Below are 17,740 nucleotides of genomic sequence, written 5' to 3'. Positions count from 1 at the left end.
CCCCCCCCCCCCCCCCCCCCCGGGGGGGCGCAGGCAAGTGGCGGGGTGAAGGCAAGTGGGGGTGCAGGCAGGTGGGGGGGTGCAGGCAAGAGGAGGGGGTGCAGGCAAGAGGAGGGTGCACAGGCAAGAGGCCTTTGCAGCAGCCCGGTAGCGGCTGGACCTGCCTGCTGAGCAGTGGCTGGGCTTCCTTTGTATTTTGAAGGCAGGGCCCACAGGTGTACTGAGAGACTGAAGGAGTCAGGCCTGCGTCCTGGGTCTGGGGCAGGACAGCAGGAAGAAGGGGCCGCCCAGCGCTGAGGCCGCAGGGTGGGCTGGGGAAGGGAAGAAGGGGGGCATTCGCCTGGTCAAGTCTGAGGTGCCCATATAAGCCATCACGGATTACTGCTCAGGAGCGGGGGGGGGGGGGGGGGGCTGTGGCTAGTTGCCACTGGAGGCCAAGCCCTCAGGTAGAAAGGGCATTGGGGTCTGAGCCTCCCAGCTGGGCTCTGAGGGCCGGGGTGCAGTGTCCCTCGGGGAAGGAACAGGGCCACCATGCAGGGGGCAGGGCAGAACCACTTGGATCGGGCACCACCCCAGGTTTGGTGGGAGAGGACCTGGTTTCCGACGACTTGTTCCAACTGTTAGGAAATGCAGGTGCATATTGAAGACATAGCTCAAGGCTTGCGCCTGGCCCCCTTCTGGACCCTGGGGCCTCCAGTGGGGTCCACGAGCCCCAGGCCCTGCATCTCTGGATAAGCTTGGGGCCAATGTGCCCGCAGCTGCCCCAGGCAACTCGGGAGCGGAGCTAACGCCACTGAGGGGCGCCCGAGACACCTGGAGCCCACCAATCCCCCAGCCAAGCCCGCAGGGACCGGTCGCTGCCGCGATCCCCACCTCACCCCGCTCCGGGGAGGCGGCTGCTCGGAGTCGCCGCGCCTGGACCTCCCGGCCCGCGCCCTCCAGCCCCTGGACAGGGACAGGGTGGAACGGGGAGGCGCGCGGGCCATAGAGGAGGGAAATAGAGGGGCCCCGCGCGCGGGAGTTCGGAGAGGTTAGGGAGACCAGTCGGCCCCGGGTGGGCGTGTGCAGGCTGGGCTGGCGTGCCAGGAGCGTGCGACGGTGTCCGTGCTCGCGTGCGCGCAGCGGGGGCGGGAAGGCCCCGCCCCGGGGCGGGAGGGGGCTGCTGGATTAAAGGCCACCGTGGCGGGCGGGGACCGGGACAGGAGCCCGCACCCGGCGAGCGCTTGGCTCCGCGCCGCCCTGAGAGAGTCCCTGGAGGGGGCGGGGGGCGCGCCCCGCACGTCCACCCGCCCGGGAGCAGCAGGACCCACACGACATGCGCGTCCGGAACGGGTGCTGAACGGTGGCGGCGATGTCGGGGCGCGGGGTTCCAGGCCCCAGGTGCGGGCTGCTGCTGGCTCTGCTGCTGGCGCTGGGCGCGCTGCCGCGGGTGCGGGGCGTCGAGGAGCAGTCTGGGGGCGCGAGCCAAGGCTTTCAGGTGGTCAGCTTCAAGTGGCACCACGTCAAGGACCCGTACATCATCGCGCTGTGGATCCTCGTGGCCAGCCTGGCCAAGATCGGTAAGAAGCCGAGGGTCCCGGCCCCGCCGCGACTTCCTCCCGCGCTTGTTCCCGCAGGGTCGCCGGGTGGGGCGGGGCGGGGGGCTGTCTAGGCGACCCCGCCCGCGAGTACAGAGCTGTGCTCCCGCGTTCGCGCTCCTGCGCCGGCTCCGCAGTCTCCCTGGCCCAGCGGCAGCCACCCCGCGGTCGGGCCTGGGGAGCGCCCCGTCGGCCCCACGTAGGCAGGCCCGCGGGTCAGGCGGGGCGAGGCGGGGACCGCGAGCCTGGCCGGGCCCGCAGCGGCCACGCTGGTCGCCGAGAGCGACCTGATCCCCGCCAGGCGCGCGCAGCCCCGGGTCCTGGGGTGTCGCGGTCGGGGCTCCCTTGTGCCGCACCCCGGCCCGGATCCGCGAGCTCCCTCGGCCAGGGTTTGTGTGTGTCGGGCTCGTCCAGCCGTTTCGTGCGGGGAGGCAGCGTGAGCTCTTGCCATCAGCCCTGGGGTGATAGGCGGCTCCCAGGGCAAAGGAAAGTGGGGCCGCTCGAGATTCAACTCGGCAAAATCCTATTTGCAGGAGCGATTTTTCCGTTGACAGTGCTTCTCCTCCCAAACCCCTGGTCTGTGGGATTTCTCATAACTCGCTTCAGTGAGCCAGCAGAGGGGGGGCTGCTGGTCGCTCCCGGCCAAGGTGACAGGAAGGTCAGCTTCTTAAAAGCTCATGGGGACCAAAGTTTCAACGCGTTGGGCACAGGCAGGGAGGGTCTGGGGAGGCGGTGGACCGCCGCAGGTAACTGACTGGGCGGAGTCAGGGGAGAGGACACCGCCCCAGGGATCAGCGGGAGGCTGGGATTTGGGAGTGGGGAGGGGCAGGAGAGGGGAGAGGGCTCTCCAGGGCCTTGGGCTCTGACCTTTTCAGCCAGCTGGAGCGTCATGGGCTCTGGGGACAGCCTGCGACAGAATTTGAACCTGGGGTTTGGATGCCTGGAGGGCGGGCAGCACTGGGTTACCCGGGTGCCCACCCACCGGCCGGCCGCCTCCCTGCCCTTCCCTGTCTGCTTTCTGCTTCTTGAGGGCCCTGTCCATCCCTCTGCCTCCTCCTGTTTTCTCAGGCATCTCTTCCCTGGCCCTGGCTGCCTGGTCTGGTGCTCACTCTGTCCCACGCTGGGCTTTCTGGGATACCGGAGTAAACCTGAGCACCAAGGTCTCATCCGTGTGTCTCCTCCGGACACCCCTGCTGGGGGCAAAGGACGCTGGCCGCTTTCTACCGGTCATCTACTGGACAGGTCCAGTCCCGGGCCGGGGCTCTGAGAGCCCTGTCCTGACTAACACTCACACTGCCTGCACCACCACCACCCACCCCTCCCCCGCAGGAACTGACCGTTTCTGGGGCTGAGTGGGGGCTCTTGTCCTCTGCCACCTTTTCTCTTCTGTGAAACCACCGCCATAAAGATGACAATGTGCGCGGGGTGAACCCGTGACAGTCTGGGGAGCCACACAGGGACATGGAACACCCTTGTTTCCTGAAGCAAATGCTTTCTTTGCAAAGCTGGGGCTTCCCCGAGTCCAGCCGTGGCATCTGACATTCCAGTGACAGCCGCCCGCCCAAGCTGCTGGTGGCCCTGAGGGGAGGCTGCCGGGAAAGGTCTCACTGACCAGAGTATTGGCCCCAGGAGTTCGTCACTCACCTGGGAGGAGCTGTGGACCTGTGAGTCTCCAGCGAGGCCAGACTTGTCCTGAGGGGGACCTCTCCAGGGCAGGGTGGCCACCTGCTCCAGCCAGTTCTGTTTCACAGTCAGAGCAAAGCCCAGAGTTCGTTTTCCTGCCCACACTCACTTCAAAGGGCTTGTTGTGCGAGCACCACATGCTCATTGCATTGTTGTCTGGGATTGCTGACCCCCCTTGAAGGGGGAACAGTCAAGCCTGGAGACCAGGGGTTCTAAGGACAACATGGAAAGGACCCCAAGGGAAGGCCCGTGGCGCTGACCCAGCCTCCCCCCTTCAGGGCCGTCCTGCTCTGGGCCAAGCCGTGCCCCGGCCCTGCCCACACCATCCACCCCTCGGGCTCAACCCCTTAGTCCTGTACCCTGGAATCTGCTGCACTGACCCTGCCCAGGTCCCCAAGGTCCTCCTGGTGGCTCAGGATGGTCCTCGGGTGGCCCCCACCTCGGCCCTTTCCTTTGCAGTCCCCCAAGCCCCCCCAGTCTGTCCCTTTGCCCATAGTCCCTCAGACATCGCTTCTCCATCCACCTTGGGACCCCACCCCCTGCTGCCTCTGGCCTTCCAGGGCTCAACATCCAAACCAAATCTTAGCAAACAAGCCGGCCCTACAAAGCAAGATCTACATCAAAGAAAGCGGTCACCTCACCTCAGTGGCCTGCACTCACTCTTGACCAGATCCACTGAGCTCCAGCTCCACCTCCTCCCCGGTCAGGACCCCCACCCACCCCACCCCCGTGATCCATTGTTCTCTGCAGAGAGAAGCAGAGACCTAACCTGGTCCATGGTTATATCCCAGGGGTTCCCCAACGACTGGCCCACCTCCCTGCCCTGTGGCATCCCCCACTTCCCGACCCACATACCTGGCCCCGGATCAGGACGGCGCCCAGGCCCCTCCCAGTGCAGCCAGCACCTGCGCACAAGCCCCACAGAGCACTCCTGGCCACGCCTTCATATGCATCCAGGTTGGGACCCGAGGCCGAGGCCGTGTGGTGGTGTGTCCAGCGTGTGCACAGATGAGGGCAAGCTTTGGGTCCCAGCGTCCTCCCTTCTTGACTCCGCAGTCCAGGGCTCATGTTCATGAGACTCTCAGGCCCCTTTGGTCATTGGAAACGGTCAGGCTATTTCGATCTCAAGGTGCAGGAGCAGGAGAAGAGAGGGGTTTCTACTGATTTCCAAGCATTTGCCAAATGTCTTACCAATGGTTCCAGGTGTTTACTTTAGTTTCAGTCAGATTTCTTCCAGCCACGGGTGGTCAGGGCAACAGGGTGAGGGGGCCTGGAACAGACAGGACAACTAGGTGCGGGGACCTGGGACAGACAGGACAATTAGGTGCGGGGACGAGGGACAAAGCAATAATTCATGCCAATGTTTTGAGGCAGCTGCTCCCCTCAAGCAGCTTTGGCCAGAGGGCAGGGTCATGGCCACCAGAAAGCTGGCCCAGGAATCTGTGGGCCAGGAGTCTGTGGGCCCAGGAGTCTGTGGCTGCTGAGGTCACGGACCCACAACCCCTAAGACCCCATGTCTGGGGCTCAGCAAAGGACTTACTGTTTGCATCTGGACCTCCAGGGGCCCCCTGCCCATAGCTGCGTCTTTAGGAAATTCAGAAGGGGAGTAGGGTGCCACTGAGGCCAGGGAGCCCACACACAGGTGAGGCCTGCAGGGCCAGAGAGGTTGAGGGACCCACTGCAGCGGGACAGTGTCTGCCCCTGGGTGGGGGGTGATTCCCTCCTTTGGACCCCGGTGGGGGGGGGGGGGGCTGAGCCTGCAAAGGCCCAGGGTCTTGGCCTTGGACCAGGCTGGGCCTTTTCCCCTTAATTGCATTCTCTCTCCTCAGACCTTCCTTGGAGGCCAAAGGCTGGGCCAGCACGAGGCCCACATTGGCCATGCATAGGTCGTGAGGCAGAGAGCATGGGGTAGAGGTCCCACTTGGGTGGTGGGGATCCAGGTGGCTTCGGGAGACAGAGCTCTGGAGTTGCCACCAGGAAAGGTGCCTTCTGGAGGAAGAGGCAGGTTAGAATGTTGGAGGCCAGAGGGGAGACCAGAGGGAGGCAGAGGGGAGGCTGGAGGAGGCCAGACCAGCACAACCAGACCCTGGAGAACTTTGATCTCTACCCGGGTGGCACAAAGAGGAGGGAATTGAACAGACCTGGGCTCTCAGATTATTGCCTTGGTTGCAGTTCAGAGAATGGACATTGGCTGCCCCCCCCCCCCCCCCCCCCCAGAGGAGATCCTGGGGAAGGGGCAGTTGTAGGTTGACTGGGTCCATGTATTCCCAAGCATTAGGTAGGGGCTATTTCAGTGGACAGATGTGGCTCAGGTATCCAGCTGACAGCCAGGTGGGTCCAGGGCAAAAGGTGGGCAGTGAGTCAGGTCAGGGAGGAGCCTCCTGAGGGGGTCGGGACCCTGCCAGTGAGGAGGCAGGCCCGAGCCATGAGACCCCTGGACAGGACGGGCTACGCTTGTAGCGGCCGAGATGAGGGGCAGTGTTGGTGTGGGTGGGCCAGTGAGAAACCCAGTTTGAGGCCCCTGAAAGTGCAGTTCGCGGTGTGCAGGGGCCGGAGGCCAGGGGCCCCTGACTCTGGCTGGCTGGGAAGTGGTGGCCTCACCCTCTGAGCCTGAGAATCTGTGCTGTCTACACCATGGCCTCTCCTGGGAAAGGGGGCGGCCTGGGCTCACATCCCACCCACTCAAACCTGGCAGAAACACCCCCAGGAGGACCCCAGTGGCCGATGGGACCGTCTGGCTTCGAGGGCTGGAGGCTCAGGGGTGGTGGCAAGTCGTCTCTCCTGGTCCCTGTACCTCCAGCACCCTCGAGGCTTTGCAAGCCCTCCCCTCGATGTGATGCCTCCCTCTTCACTCCTGGTCTTGGGGGAAGAGACCCTGGGAGGGTCTTTCATAACCAGTGCGAAGACCAGGGCCTGCTGTACAGCGTCCACAGCCTCTGACCCATGTTGAGCCTCCACAGGAAGTTCTTCTTCCCAGTTATGCTCCAGCTGGAGCGCAGCCCTGGGATCATGCCTTCCGATACGCTAGCTGCTGGCTCATCGATCCAGTTTCTTGGGCCTCAGGGCCCCGTGTTCCTGGCCCCAATTCTCGTTGCTTCCAAAGTGCTTTTCCTACCGTTATGATTTCACCCTTGAGTGGGGGCACTTACGCCGCAGGCCTGGGACGTCCCTGGGTATCCACCCACATACTCCGTTGTCTTGCCCAGGCACCTGGGGAGCCGGGGCCACTGGCCCTGACACCCCGCCTGATCCACTGTTTCTCTGAGGTACAGCCACAGGGGCTGGGCCTCTGCCCCAGGCACATGCCCAGGCTGTGGGGGAAGCCAGGGGGTGGTATTTACCTCCTGGGGTTAAAACCAGAAGCTTATGGGTTTTACTTCATGTGCTCTGGTCCTAGGACCAGGAGCCCCTGGGGCTGAGCCTCACCCTTGTCCTACTCTCTCCTGTGGGTTCCTGGGCGCTCTCCATCATGCTCTCCTGCCTGCCTCCACTGAATTTGCCTTGCTCCTCTCGGAGGAATGCATGAGGGGATCTGGAAAAGGAGGAAGGGCAGGGCAGGTGCCATCCTCCCAGCGGTAGATGAGCCAGTGGGCCCTAGTGGACCCCAGTCCTGGCAGGACCCAGTAAGTGGGCCTGGAGTCGAGACCCATCATCCAAAGCCTGGAACCAAGGGCCCTCCCAAGAGCCTCTACCAGATGGAGGGGTAGAGTCTCACTTTTCAGGAACTGCCCATGGGGGAATTAGCCCCAGGCTGTAAAGCAATCCATGGGCATTTGGAGCTAAGGTATAACACTGAAATATTCCAAGGAAAGAGGGGCAAAGGTTGGGAAGTGCTGATAGCATCCAGTCCTGCTCGCTCATGGAAGGGACTCCCCAGAAGGCTCTGCCTGGGCCAACTTCCTGTAAGCAGAGAGGTTCTTGGCCTTATTCCCAAGGCACCAAGCCCCTTTGCGGGGGTCTGGACCGTGGTCAGGGGAGTGCACGGTGCTCTGTGATCTAGTCGCAGACCTGTCTCTGTGCCCTCCTGACCTGTCCCTCACTCAGCCTTGCACTTGGTTTCTCCGCACATGTGTCAGGACACCCCCCTCCCCAGTTCTTGGCCCTCGAGGATGGGGCTGCGGGTTCCTCTATGTCCGCATGGGTTGGAGGAGAGTTTTCCTGTCACACAGGCCAGGCTCCTGAGCCGGGGGCTGAAGCTTGCGTTCCCACCCACGCCCACGCACCGTCCCCCAGTGTCCGAAGCCCTGCTGATATCGAGTTTTACCTGGAGGGGTGGCCAGGGGGAGGGCGAGGGACAGGGCTCTGCTCTCTCTGCCACCTGCCCTGCCTTGGCACCTGCTCATGGCTGCCTTCAGAGAAGGCCCCTTTGGCTCTTCCTGGCTGGGTCCTGGGACAGGCCTGTTCCCAGGAGCACAGGGCCCATGGCTCTGGCCACTGTCAGGCATCGGGTCTGAGTCTCCAGGTCTTGGGTGCTTGGCTAGGTTTGAACAGAGCCTGCTCAACCAGCCTCTCCGCCCTGGAGCCCAGACCGGGTGGTTTCCTGCCTGGGCCGTGGGCAGCGCAGTTGGGGGTCCCTGTCCCTGGCACCTTCCCTGGGCGGGTCTCTGCTCCCACCCTGTGCCCGCGCCTTCCCTCCTATCCCGCCTCCCAGCCCTCCCTCCTGACCTTCCCTGCCTTTCCTTTCCCATCCTCTGTCTTCTCTCTCTGCTCAGGCCAGGGAAGAAGGGGTGCTGAGTGAACCCAGGTGCTGCGGGGGCCCCTCCCCACCCCGGCCCTGCCTGCAGATCCTGTGGGACTGGAGGATGACAAGCTCAGGGGCCCCTGGGCTGGGGGGCAGGTATCCCATTAGTGAAGGCGGAGGGGCTGGTGGGGCCACAGAGGCCCCAAGAGCGGTTGGGACAGGAGCGGGATGGCCCGATGGGTGTGTGGTGGCTTCCATCCTGGCTGTGGCCCTGGCATGTGTGGCTCCCCTAGATTCCAGTGAAAACCCAGACTCCACCTGGTCACGCAAGCTACCTGGCACCTGTCCTGCCTTCCAGCTCACCCCTGCGCCTGAAGCCCCCACCCAGTTCTTTGGTTCAGCCAGGTCAGCGCTGTGAAGGCAGGCGCTGTGTCCGGCTCCTGCCGCGTTCTCAGTGCCCGGCACCCCGCCTGCCCATCTGCGTGGCTGAGAGAAGGAACGCAGCCCTGAAGGCCGGCTTCCCGTTTGTAAGTTTTGTCCAGACCATCCAGGCTCTGGGCCTGGGAAGAGACTCCTTACCTGAATTCCTCCCGCCGAGTTGCCACACAGCCTTCTGAGAACACCACGCCCGTGGAGGCGGGCAGACCGTGGACGAGCACTGCCAGCGTCTGCTCAGGGCACGGAGGGCGCGTCGGGGCTCAGGGTGGGGAGCTTCTCGGCCCACACGGTGCTCACCTGGGCAGGCCGGGTCCCCAGAGGAGGTTGCACCCCGCCTGCACTAACACACACTCCCCCACCAGCTGACAGCTGCTGCCAGTTCACCCCCAGTCACGCCTTCCGGAACAGGACAGAGCAAATCCGCTGGGTCACGATGCGCGGGCTCCAGGGACACAGGCGTCTGCGTGGGTGCCAGCGCCCTCACGCTCCTGCGCTGAGCCTGGGACTTGGGTCCCGAGCGGGTCAATTCCATCAGCACGGCAACAACTTTTGGGGGGCATAACTGGTCTGATTTCCTTTATTGATGCAATCTTGAAATCCTTGATTTTTAGCAGCTGCAGCCCTGGCTGCCGGACGAGGCCCCCTCAGTTTAGTGCTCACTTGACAAACGTCAGGATGTGGTACCAACAGAGCAGCCCCAGACCCCCCAACAAGTGCAGGTTCCTGTGGGGGACAGACGGATGACATCATGGCGCAGGATAAATGGCATCATGTGCTATAGTGAAAAACGAATGAGGAGAGGCGGACAGTGCAGGCAGAGGAGAACCAGCCCCGTAACGAAAGCATTTTCAGGAGTGGATCAACCAGTGCAAAGGCCCTGAGGTGGGCATGTGTAGGTGTGTCTGAAGAGCAGCAGGGGGCGGGCGGGGGGAAGCCAGCCAGTGGGGTGTGGACAGTGAGCTCAGAGGGGCCAGCAAGGCAGCCAGTCACAAGCATCGCAGGGAAGAGGGGCCGCCGAGGCTTCTGAGCAGAGTTGTGCTTGGCTCCACCGAGAGCGACAAGGCTGCAGGGAGGGAGGGGTGGCAGCAGCTCAGAACTGTCACCTCATGAGCTGGGCCTTCCCTGGGGCATTTGTAATGCTGGCACAACCCCTCTCATTTTATAAGGCTCTTCCCATAAACATGTGCAGAATAAACGAGTCAGAAACCATCCATATGTGCTCGGGTCTGATCAGAGGTTAAGGTCACAGCCTGCACCTGTGAGGGTCCGTGATGTCTTGGGCACTGAAGGGCCCTGGCCAGGCCATTCTGCTTTGGCCCCAGTGCCTCCAGTGTCCCAGAGGGCACAGGACTGGCGGGCGGGTCAGGTGCAAGGAGGCTAAGGGTGCGTGATGCCGCCCCACCTGACCCCCAACGCCCATTGCCCGCCAGGGCCCTGTGTCCTTATGGCAATGACGGGTGGTGTCTGCACAGGCGAGGGCCATGCTGGCCACCCTCCAGGTCGTGCAAGGTGCCCCAGCTGGGCCAGGGACCTGGGGCTTAGCCTCACACGGGCCTTCCCTCGGAGCTCACTGTGTCTCAAGTCCACATCTACAAGCCAAGCTTTCATCCATCCGCTCTGGAAAGAAATGAGAGCCCCGTGCTTCGCTGGACACATAGGGTCAGAGTCCGGGCTATAGACTTCCCATCTGAGGGGCAGTGGGGATGAGCTACGCAGGAAGGGAGGGGGCCAGCTGGAGTGAGCGGGGTTGGGAGCAAGTGGTCCAGGTGAAGGCAGCAGCCCAGGGGGCCCAGGTGGGGGTCGAGGCCACTGGGCTAACGATGGAGTCTGGGGGTCTGTGGACGGATGTGGCCTTGGCAAGCAGATCGGCTCTGGGAGGCATCCTGTGAGCCCCTCGCTGGGACTTCCAGCCTCTGGGGGCAGGGTCAGCCCTGTGCTCAGGAGGAAGGGTGCAGGACTGTGGGGGAAGGGCCAAGTTCTGTTTCTTCCTTTCCTGGGTAAATCAGGAAGCCTCTGAATTCACCACCCGCAGAGCTATCATGCTAAAGTCCAACCGTGGGGCGCTCTCAGCTGGGGAAGGGTTTCTTGCAAAGGCAAAATAGGAAGTTGCAAATGCCTGTTTCTGGCAGCTTGTAGAACAACATAAAGGGTGGAAAACCACCAGCTCCTGGGGGTTCCGTTTCTTCTTGGGTTTAACAAGCCCCGGAGCTTGGGGTACAGTGGACGTGGGCCTCCCACCCCGCCACCTACTTTCCCTTAGAACGCAGCCCTCACACGCTGGGTGCTCGGGGCAGCTCACCTTTGGCCCGCCAGCTAGACGTGGACCCGAACAGGGCAGCCCCACAGGAAGACCACACGTGTGCACTCACTTGGTGTCCATATGCGTGTGTGCACTGCTCCTGTGTGCTGGCTCGTACAAGGTGGAGGGTGGCAGCCTGTGGCTGACGATCGTGTTCCCCAAGAGGCGGTGGGCTCGAGGCTGCTTGCTCCTGGGGTCCTGTGGTACCACGTACACCTCTGTAGCATCCACACTCCCTGTGGGGGCTCGGGGAGGAGTGGGCAGACATGGCAGGTGCTCAGGGGGTATTTGGTGAATGATCAAGTTATTGTCACCACCCCCCATGTCCGAGGGAGTGTCCCCATATGGACTGTCAAACGCTGGACAGAGTCCCAAGGGAGGCTCCTTGCCCAAACCCAACAGAAGCAGCTGGGCTTCCAGGGGGTGGGCTGGGGAAGATCCTGGGGTAGAGGAGGGGGCCGAAGCCGCCTCTTGGCCACCCCAGTGGAAGCGGCCCCCCCCCCCCCCCAAGAGCTGTGTCTTGGGGCCACAGAGGCCTTTGCAGCAGGCCCCTGGAGCAGGCCTGGGAACAGGTGTGGTCAACACCAGGGCTAGGGCAGCCGCAGCCCCCCTCCCATACTTCACAAAGGCCAATTCAGAGGCCAGACTCCCCAGAAGTCAGCTAGTGTCACCCTGTGTGCTCAGTGACAGCAGAAACTGCATAAGCGGGCAGGGTGCAGTGGTGAAGTGGGCCGTGCCTCCGCGTGGGGTGCTGCCGTCCTTCCCGCGTCCTGTGGCGGCACAGCCTTCATTCTGGTCCTTTAGCGGAGGATCGGGAAGGGGACCAGCTGCCTGTGTGACCCAGGCTGGGCCCGCCTCAGGCCTCGGTCTCTCACAGGCGGCTGAGGAGCTCGGAGGGATCAGTGAGCTCGGTCCAGCTCGGTCCCCCAGGGCTGGCTCCAAACAGCTCGAACCAGGGCCTCCGGGGGCTGGGCTGCGGCCAGGATCCAAGCTCAAGGGTGTCCAGGGTGGAAGCAGGGGGGAGGCGACGGTCACCATTCCCGCACAGCCGCTGCCCAGCCAGGCTCCTGGCGGCTGGCCACGTCACACGTCCGTGGGCAACCCCACGGGACTCCAGGGCCCTCCCGGGCCTCCCGACCCCTGCCTGGTCGGTTGCTGCATCTGGGGGATGCCTGCGGCCTTGCAGTGGGCTAGCTGCCCTCCTCTCCAGCAACCTGGCCTCCTCAGCAGGGACGTGGCTGACCACATTTCCCTCAGATGTGGCTGGAGAGCGGAGGTTAGCAGGTGCGGCGCGCAGATGCATGGAGGGTCCTGCAAAGGTGCCTGGGGGACGTTCTGTGGCCTGGGCGGTCCCAGCAGGGGGCCCGGCCATAATAACAGGCCCACTGACACCAGCTGCGTGAAAGCGAAAATGCAAAGACAGCCACACGGCAGCTACAGACGCCTGTGTCCAAGACGGCAGGTGAGAGCCAGGACCCAGCTCTGGGGGCCCGTGTCCTCCCACAAGCGGCAAGCATGGGACTCGGCAGTCCTGCCCCCACACGCCCGCCGCCTGCAGGCTCCTGGTGCCGCCCTGTCCCTGGAGTGGGAATGATTTTGTGGCTTCATCCTGGCGGGTGCCGGCTTGTACCCACGAAGTCTGGCTGGAGAGGGTGTTCTGTGGATTCGGCCAGGCCTGCGAGGGAAGCCTGTGTCGGCCCCTCAGCCGTGTGCCTCAAACCGCGGCCACCAGTGTGCCTTTTCTTCCTCCTCCTTTTCCCCTCCCCCAGTGCAGTGTGGCTAGGATTGGGGTGGGGGTCACCTGACCGCCATTTACAAAATACAGTTACTGACCAGAGCAGGGGCCGGGGGTCCAGGCGTGGGCGGGTCTCAGCACAGCCCTTCCCGTGCACCTTCCCCCCCAGAGCTTGCGTTTCTGGGGGCGAACCGGAGAAGGAAGGCGGTTGGAAGTTTCTGAGAAGGCCCCCAGTGTCGAGGGTACAGCCTCTGTTGTCAAAATCCTTTACTCATTAACTCAAAAACGCCGAGAACATTCCGACGGCTGGGGTGCCTTCAGCCCCGGGCCGGCGTGAGCCTTGGCCTGTGCCCTGCATTTTGGGACCCCAAAGCCTGGAGGAGCATGTCTTTGCCCAACACCCGCCCTGGCTCACCTGAGGTGCCCCACGAGAGGCATTGGCAGATGTGGGATGGGCGCGTGTGGCTGGCCGCCCAGGGACAAGGATGGGCCCTTCCCACCCCCCGCCCCCTGACCATGGTGTCCAGGGCCGGGAACGCTGACCCCCGTGCCTAGCGCTCCGGGACCCTCTTCCCACCCCCCATCCCACCACAGAGTCCTCCAGTGGCACAGCGGGTGGAGACTACCGGGATTTGCCTCTGCACCTCCCCCTCCCCAGGCCCCCACCTTGCCCTCAGGGCACCGGGCCCTGAGGCCCCTGCGGCTGGCTTTCAGTGTAGAATCCTGGTTTTCTTGTGGCCTGAAGATTAGTTCGAGTGTCACGAGCTGCGTGAAGCTGGGGAAGCGTTATCTGTCCCCGAAGAACAATGGTGCCTTCCCAAGCCAGGGGCTGGCGGGCCACTCCTCAGACCATGGCCGGGAGCCAGCACGGAGCCCAGCGGAATCTCGGAAGTAGACTGGACACAGCGTGGTGGTGTCTGCTCCCAGGAGAGGAGCAGGAAGGAGGTTCTGTCCTGGGGTGGCTGAGGGCAGGCAGCCTGTGAGCTGAGCGGGGCCAGCACATTCCGCCCCGGCCTCCTGCACCAGCCCACAGGGCCACGCTGTGCTGTGTTCAGCCTAAATCCACATGCCGGGCCCCAGCGCCTATCTGTGGGACGCGGGGGTGAGTTCTCTGCTTTCCCAGAGACAAGGTCTTCCTCCCTGGCGTCCTGTGCCTTCATCAAGGGGAGCAGGGGAGGGTCTGTGGTCCTCAGGCAGCCTGGCAGGAGCTGACTGTCCCGCCCACCAGGGCTGCAAGGGGAGGCCACACGGGGCCCACGGAGGGTGTTTGTGGGTGCCGTGATGGAGGTGTGAGCACTCCCTGGTGAGGACACGCGGGCGACAGCACCCTCAGAAACCTTGGAACCGTCCCCTCCCGTGGAGCTCCTGTCCTGGGAGGGCCACACGTCAGGCTGTTTCCGGGAGCCTCTGTCCCAGCAGGGAGGGGACGGGGGCGGGGTGTGCAGGGGCCAGGCGGGCCATGTGGCTGCGTGGCCGTGTGGCCCCAGGCAAACCTTCCCCTCAGAGAGGCTCTCGCCTGACCCGTCACGAGGAGCGTGCAGCTGTCCGCTGAGGCCAGCTTCAAGGTAGACCTGAAGCCCCAGCCGCGCCACACTGCACGGGCGTCACATGGGCCTGGCTCTGCCACGAGCTTTGCCACGTCACGTGGTTCCTGGGGGGGTGCTTCTCCCGCCCACCTGCCCACACTTGCTCACACAGCTCACACCCACGTGTGCTCACACCTGCACCCTGCACACCCACTCGTGCCCTCTCCTGGCACCTGGCCTCCTCGCTGCTCCTGCCTCACACACTAGGAAAGCTCCGGGCACCGTGGCGCCCTCCACCCTGGGCCACCCTGGCAGCCAGAACCCCACTCCGCACCACCCCAGTCTGGAGCTGCCCCTTCCCCGTGGGTGGCAATAAACCCTTTTCGGTGAAACTGAACAAACTTGGTTTTGTTCAGACGAAACCTGGCAGCATGCGAGCGCAGTAGAGCCACGACAGACCGCTCCCCGGCCGGCACAAAACCGCAGGCCGCTCACCCCCGGTTGTCCCTCGGGGCGAGGAGCGAGGGTGTTTCCTGGCCTACCCACCTCCCTGCCTCATCCCTAAAACACCGTCACGTCACCTCCGTCCCGGGCCTGGCCTCCCAAGCCTACCTCACAGTGCAAAGGCATCCCCCACACCTCAGCAATGCTGATTTTCAAAAATTAATAGACCTAATTTTTTAGTGAAGGTGAAAATGTACGCAATAATTGAACAGGTGGCACAGAGAGTTCCCCATACCCACCGGCTCCCCCTCCCCCCTCTCCCCACCCCCCAGTGTCCCTATTGTTGACATCTTGCATTGCTGTGATATATTTGTTGCAGTTAATGAGCCAATATTGATGTATCCTTATTAACTGAAGCCCATGGTTTACGTCGCGGTTTGCTCTTGTGTTATGTATCTTACAGGTTTGAACAACTGTGTCATGACGTGTATCTATCATTATAGGATCATACAGAGTATTTTCAGTGCCCTAAAAATCCTCTGTGCTCCACCTATCCCTCCCTTCCCCCATCACCTGGCCACCACTGATCTTTTTACTGCCTCCGTAGTCTCTGCCTTTTCCAGAATGTCGTAGAGTTGGAATGCTGCTGTATGAGGATTCCAGGACGTAGCCTTTTCAGATGGATTTCTTCCCCTTAGTAACGTGCATCGAAGATTCATCCACGGATTTTCCTATCTCGATGGCTCGTTTATTTTAGCGCTGAATGATACTCCACTGTGTATGTAGCACGGCTTTGTTATCCATCCAGCTACTGAAGAACAATCTGGCAAGTACGAGTAAAGCTGCTGTAAACATCCATTTTCAGGCTCTTGTATGGACATAAGGCTTCAACTCCTCTGTGTAAACACCAAGGAGATGATTGTTGGGTCGTATGGTGAAGGTATGTTTAGTTTTGCAAGAAACCGCCAAACTGTCTTCCAAAGTGGCTGCACCGTTTTGCATTCCCACCAGCGAGAATCTCCAGTCGTCTGTGTTGTGGATTTTAATAATTCTAATTGATGTCTAGTGGTACCTTGTTGTTTTAATCTGCGATCCCTTAATGATGTATGATATTGAGCTACGTTTCCACGTGCATATCTTCTTTGGTGAGGTGTCTCTTTAGGTTTTTGGCCCATTTTTAAATTGGATTGTTTGTTTTCTTACTGAGATTTGAGTTCCTCGTGTGTGTGGGACACAAATCCTTTATCAGGTACATGTTTTGCAAATATTTTCTCCCCGCTGTGGCTTGTTTTCTCGCTCTCTTGACGTGGTCTTTCTCAGGCAGTTCGTGCATTTCAGTGAGGTCGGGCTTCCCTCTTTCAGGGATCGTGCTGGATCTAAGAAGTCATCACCAAACCCAGCTAGGTTTTCTGTCCCACGATCTTCTAGGAGACGTATAGTTCTGCATTTTACTTGTAGGTCTCTATCCGTTGAGAGTTCATTGTTGTGAAGGCTGTAAGGTCTGTGTCCGGACTCATTTTTCTTCACGGGGACGTCCCGCCGTCCCGGCAGTTGCCGAGGGGACCGCTTTTGTTCGACCGTGTTACCCGTGCCCCTTCGTCAAAGACCGGTGACTGTGATCACATGGGTCTGTTTCTGGGCCCTCTGTTCCGTTGCACTGATCCGCTCGTCTGTCCTTTCAGCGATCACCGTGGTCTCACCTGAGTCTTGAAGTCGGGAAGTGTCAGTCCTCGAATGTTCTTCAAGGTCGTGCTGGCTGCTCTGGGTTTTTTGCCTCCGTATGATAAAGTAACAGGCTGGAATTTTTTATTGGGATCACATTGTGTCCATGGATCGTGCCAGGAAGAACTCGCCGCGTGACCGTGCTGAGTCTTGCCATTCGTGCATGTGGACTATCTCTCCATTTATATGGGTTTTCTTTGATTTCTTCGTCCAAGTTGCAAGTTTTCATGTAGGTTCTGTAGATATTTTGTTAGATTTCTACCTAAGATTTTTTTTTTTTGGTTTTTTGTTTATTTTTCTTTTTTTGGTGTTGATGTAAGTGGTGTTATGGTTTACATTTCGAATTCCATACCTTTATTGCTGGTTTATGGGAAAGTGATGGACTTTGTATACCCTGAAGTCTTCCATCACTTTCTGGGATTTTCTGCACAGACATCGTCTAGGACTCGTTCTGCCCCTGCCCCTGCCCCTCCCTGCCCAGGGGGCCAGCCGCCTTGCCTTGTGTGCCTGGCTTTGCTAGCACACGTTGGGCATGTTAGGCTATCTTGGCCAGGACCATTCATGTGGGTGCACAAGGCGGAAAGGGGTTGTGATATGACTCACAGCTGTGGGTCTCTGGCCAGGGGAGTTAGCACAGAAAGCCTGCCCCACCCCCACATGCTTGCTCTCTAAGTTCTGGTGTTTTCCACCAAAATCTCGGTGCTGAACGTTGTGACTACACAAACTGTCTTCATAGCCATGAGATAGCATGGGACCATTTTTCCATTTCCAGGACATCCTTTTGTTTTACCCGAAGTCATTGACTAATCTGTTGTTGTTGGCACAGTTTTCTATGGATTTAAGTGGTTCGGCCCCAAACTCCCAGAAGGCTGCTGCACGTGGCAATGTGCTCCGGGCCCCTCCCCTCTGCGGGCACAACACCAGCTCCCCCACACTGGGCACCCCATCTCCTGAATCTCGTGCCTTCTTGTCTTGGGGAGAACCTCCGTTTGGTGGGTTCATTCTCCACCAAATGTGGTTTCTCCCTCTGTTACTTCTGGGGACTGGCTGTGCAGCAAGCTGAGCCTTGACAAGCAAGCATCAGGAGCAGACTGACCCCTCTGGGTGAAGCCTGGAAGTCAACTCCCTGCCCAGGAAGGAGGCATCACTCCAGGCCCCTCCAGAGTTGGTGTCTTGCCCCTGGCCCAGTGCCTCGTGTGAGGTCTCCTCCCTCTCCTCCCCCAGCCTCCTCCCTCATGTGGGGTCTCCTCCCTCTTCCCCCCCAGCCTCCTTCCTTGTGTGGGGTCTCCTCCCTCTCCCCTCCCAGCCTCCTCCTTCTCCCCCCCAGCCTCCTCCCTCTCCTCCCCAGCCTCCTCCCTCTCCTCCGTCTCCCCGCCAACCTCCTCCCTCGTGTGGGGTCTCCTCCCTCTCCCCCCCAGTCCTCCTCCCTCGTGTGGGGTCTCCTCCCTCTCCTCCCGACTTTGGGGTGGGATCCAACTGGCCATCATGCTGAGTCCCTGGAGACAGAGTCCCTGGAGCCCTGTGCGCCCGGGCTGCTTGTGGCTGTCGGGTCAGTGCCCGTCTCCTCTGCTCTCGTCTCTCGATCGCCCCTTGTTCTTCCCCTTTGAGGGTTCCTCTCCTGTGTTTTGTGTCCTT

General features: G+C 61.3%; 1 protein-coding gene across 1 annotated transcript in view; it reads left to right on the top strand.

Annotated features, from left to right (window-relative positions):
• Nucleotides 1-1,169: 1,169 nt before the first annotated feature.
• SLC9A3 (solute carrier family 9 member A3) overlaps nucleotides 1,170-17,740 on the top strand; it is a 39,256-nt gene continuing 22,685 nt past the window's right edge. Inside the window, exon 1 of the mRNA XM_040462406.1 lies at nucleotides 1,170-1,559. Within this exon, the coding sequence (XP_040318340.1) occupies nucleotides 1,352-1,559 (208 nt within the window). The 5' untranslated portion in view covers nucleotides 1,170-1,351. The remainder of the gene's footprint in view (nucleotides 1,560-17,740) is intronic.

The sequence above is a fragment of the Herpailurus yagouaroundi genome, unplaced genomic scaffold, assembly GCF_014898765.1.
Source record: "Herpailurus yagouaroundi ecotype Mexico unplaced genomic scaffold, PumYag 321, whole genome shotgun sequence".
Classification (NCBI taxonomy): Eukaryota; Metazoa; Chordata; class Mammalia; order Carnivora; family Felidae; genus Herpailurus; species Herpailurus yagouaroundi.
The sequence above is the reverse complement of the archived record's forward strand: the minus strand, read 5'-3'. Positions and strand labels throughout refer to the sequence as shown.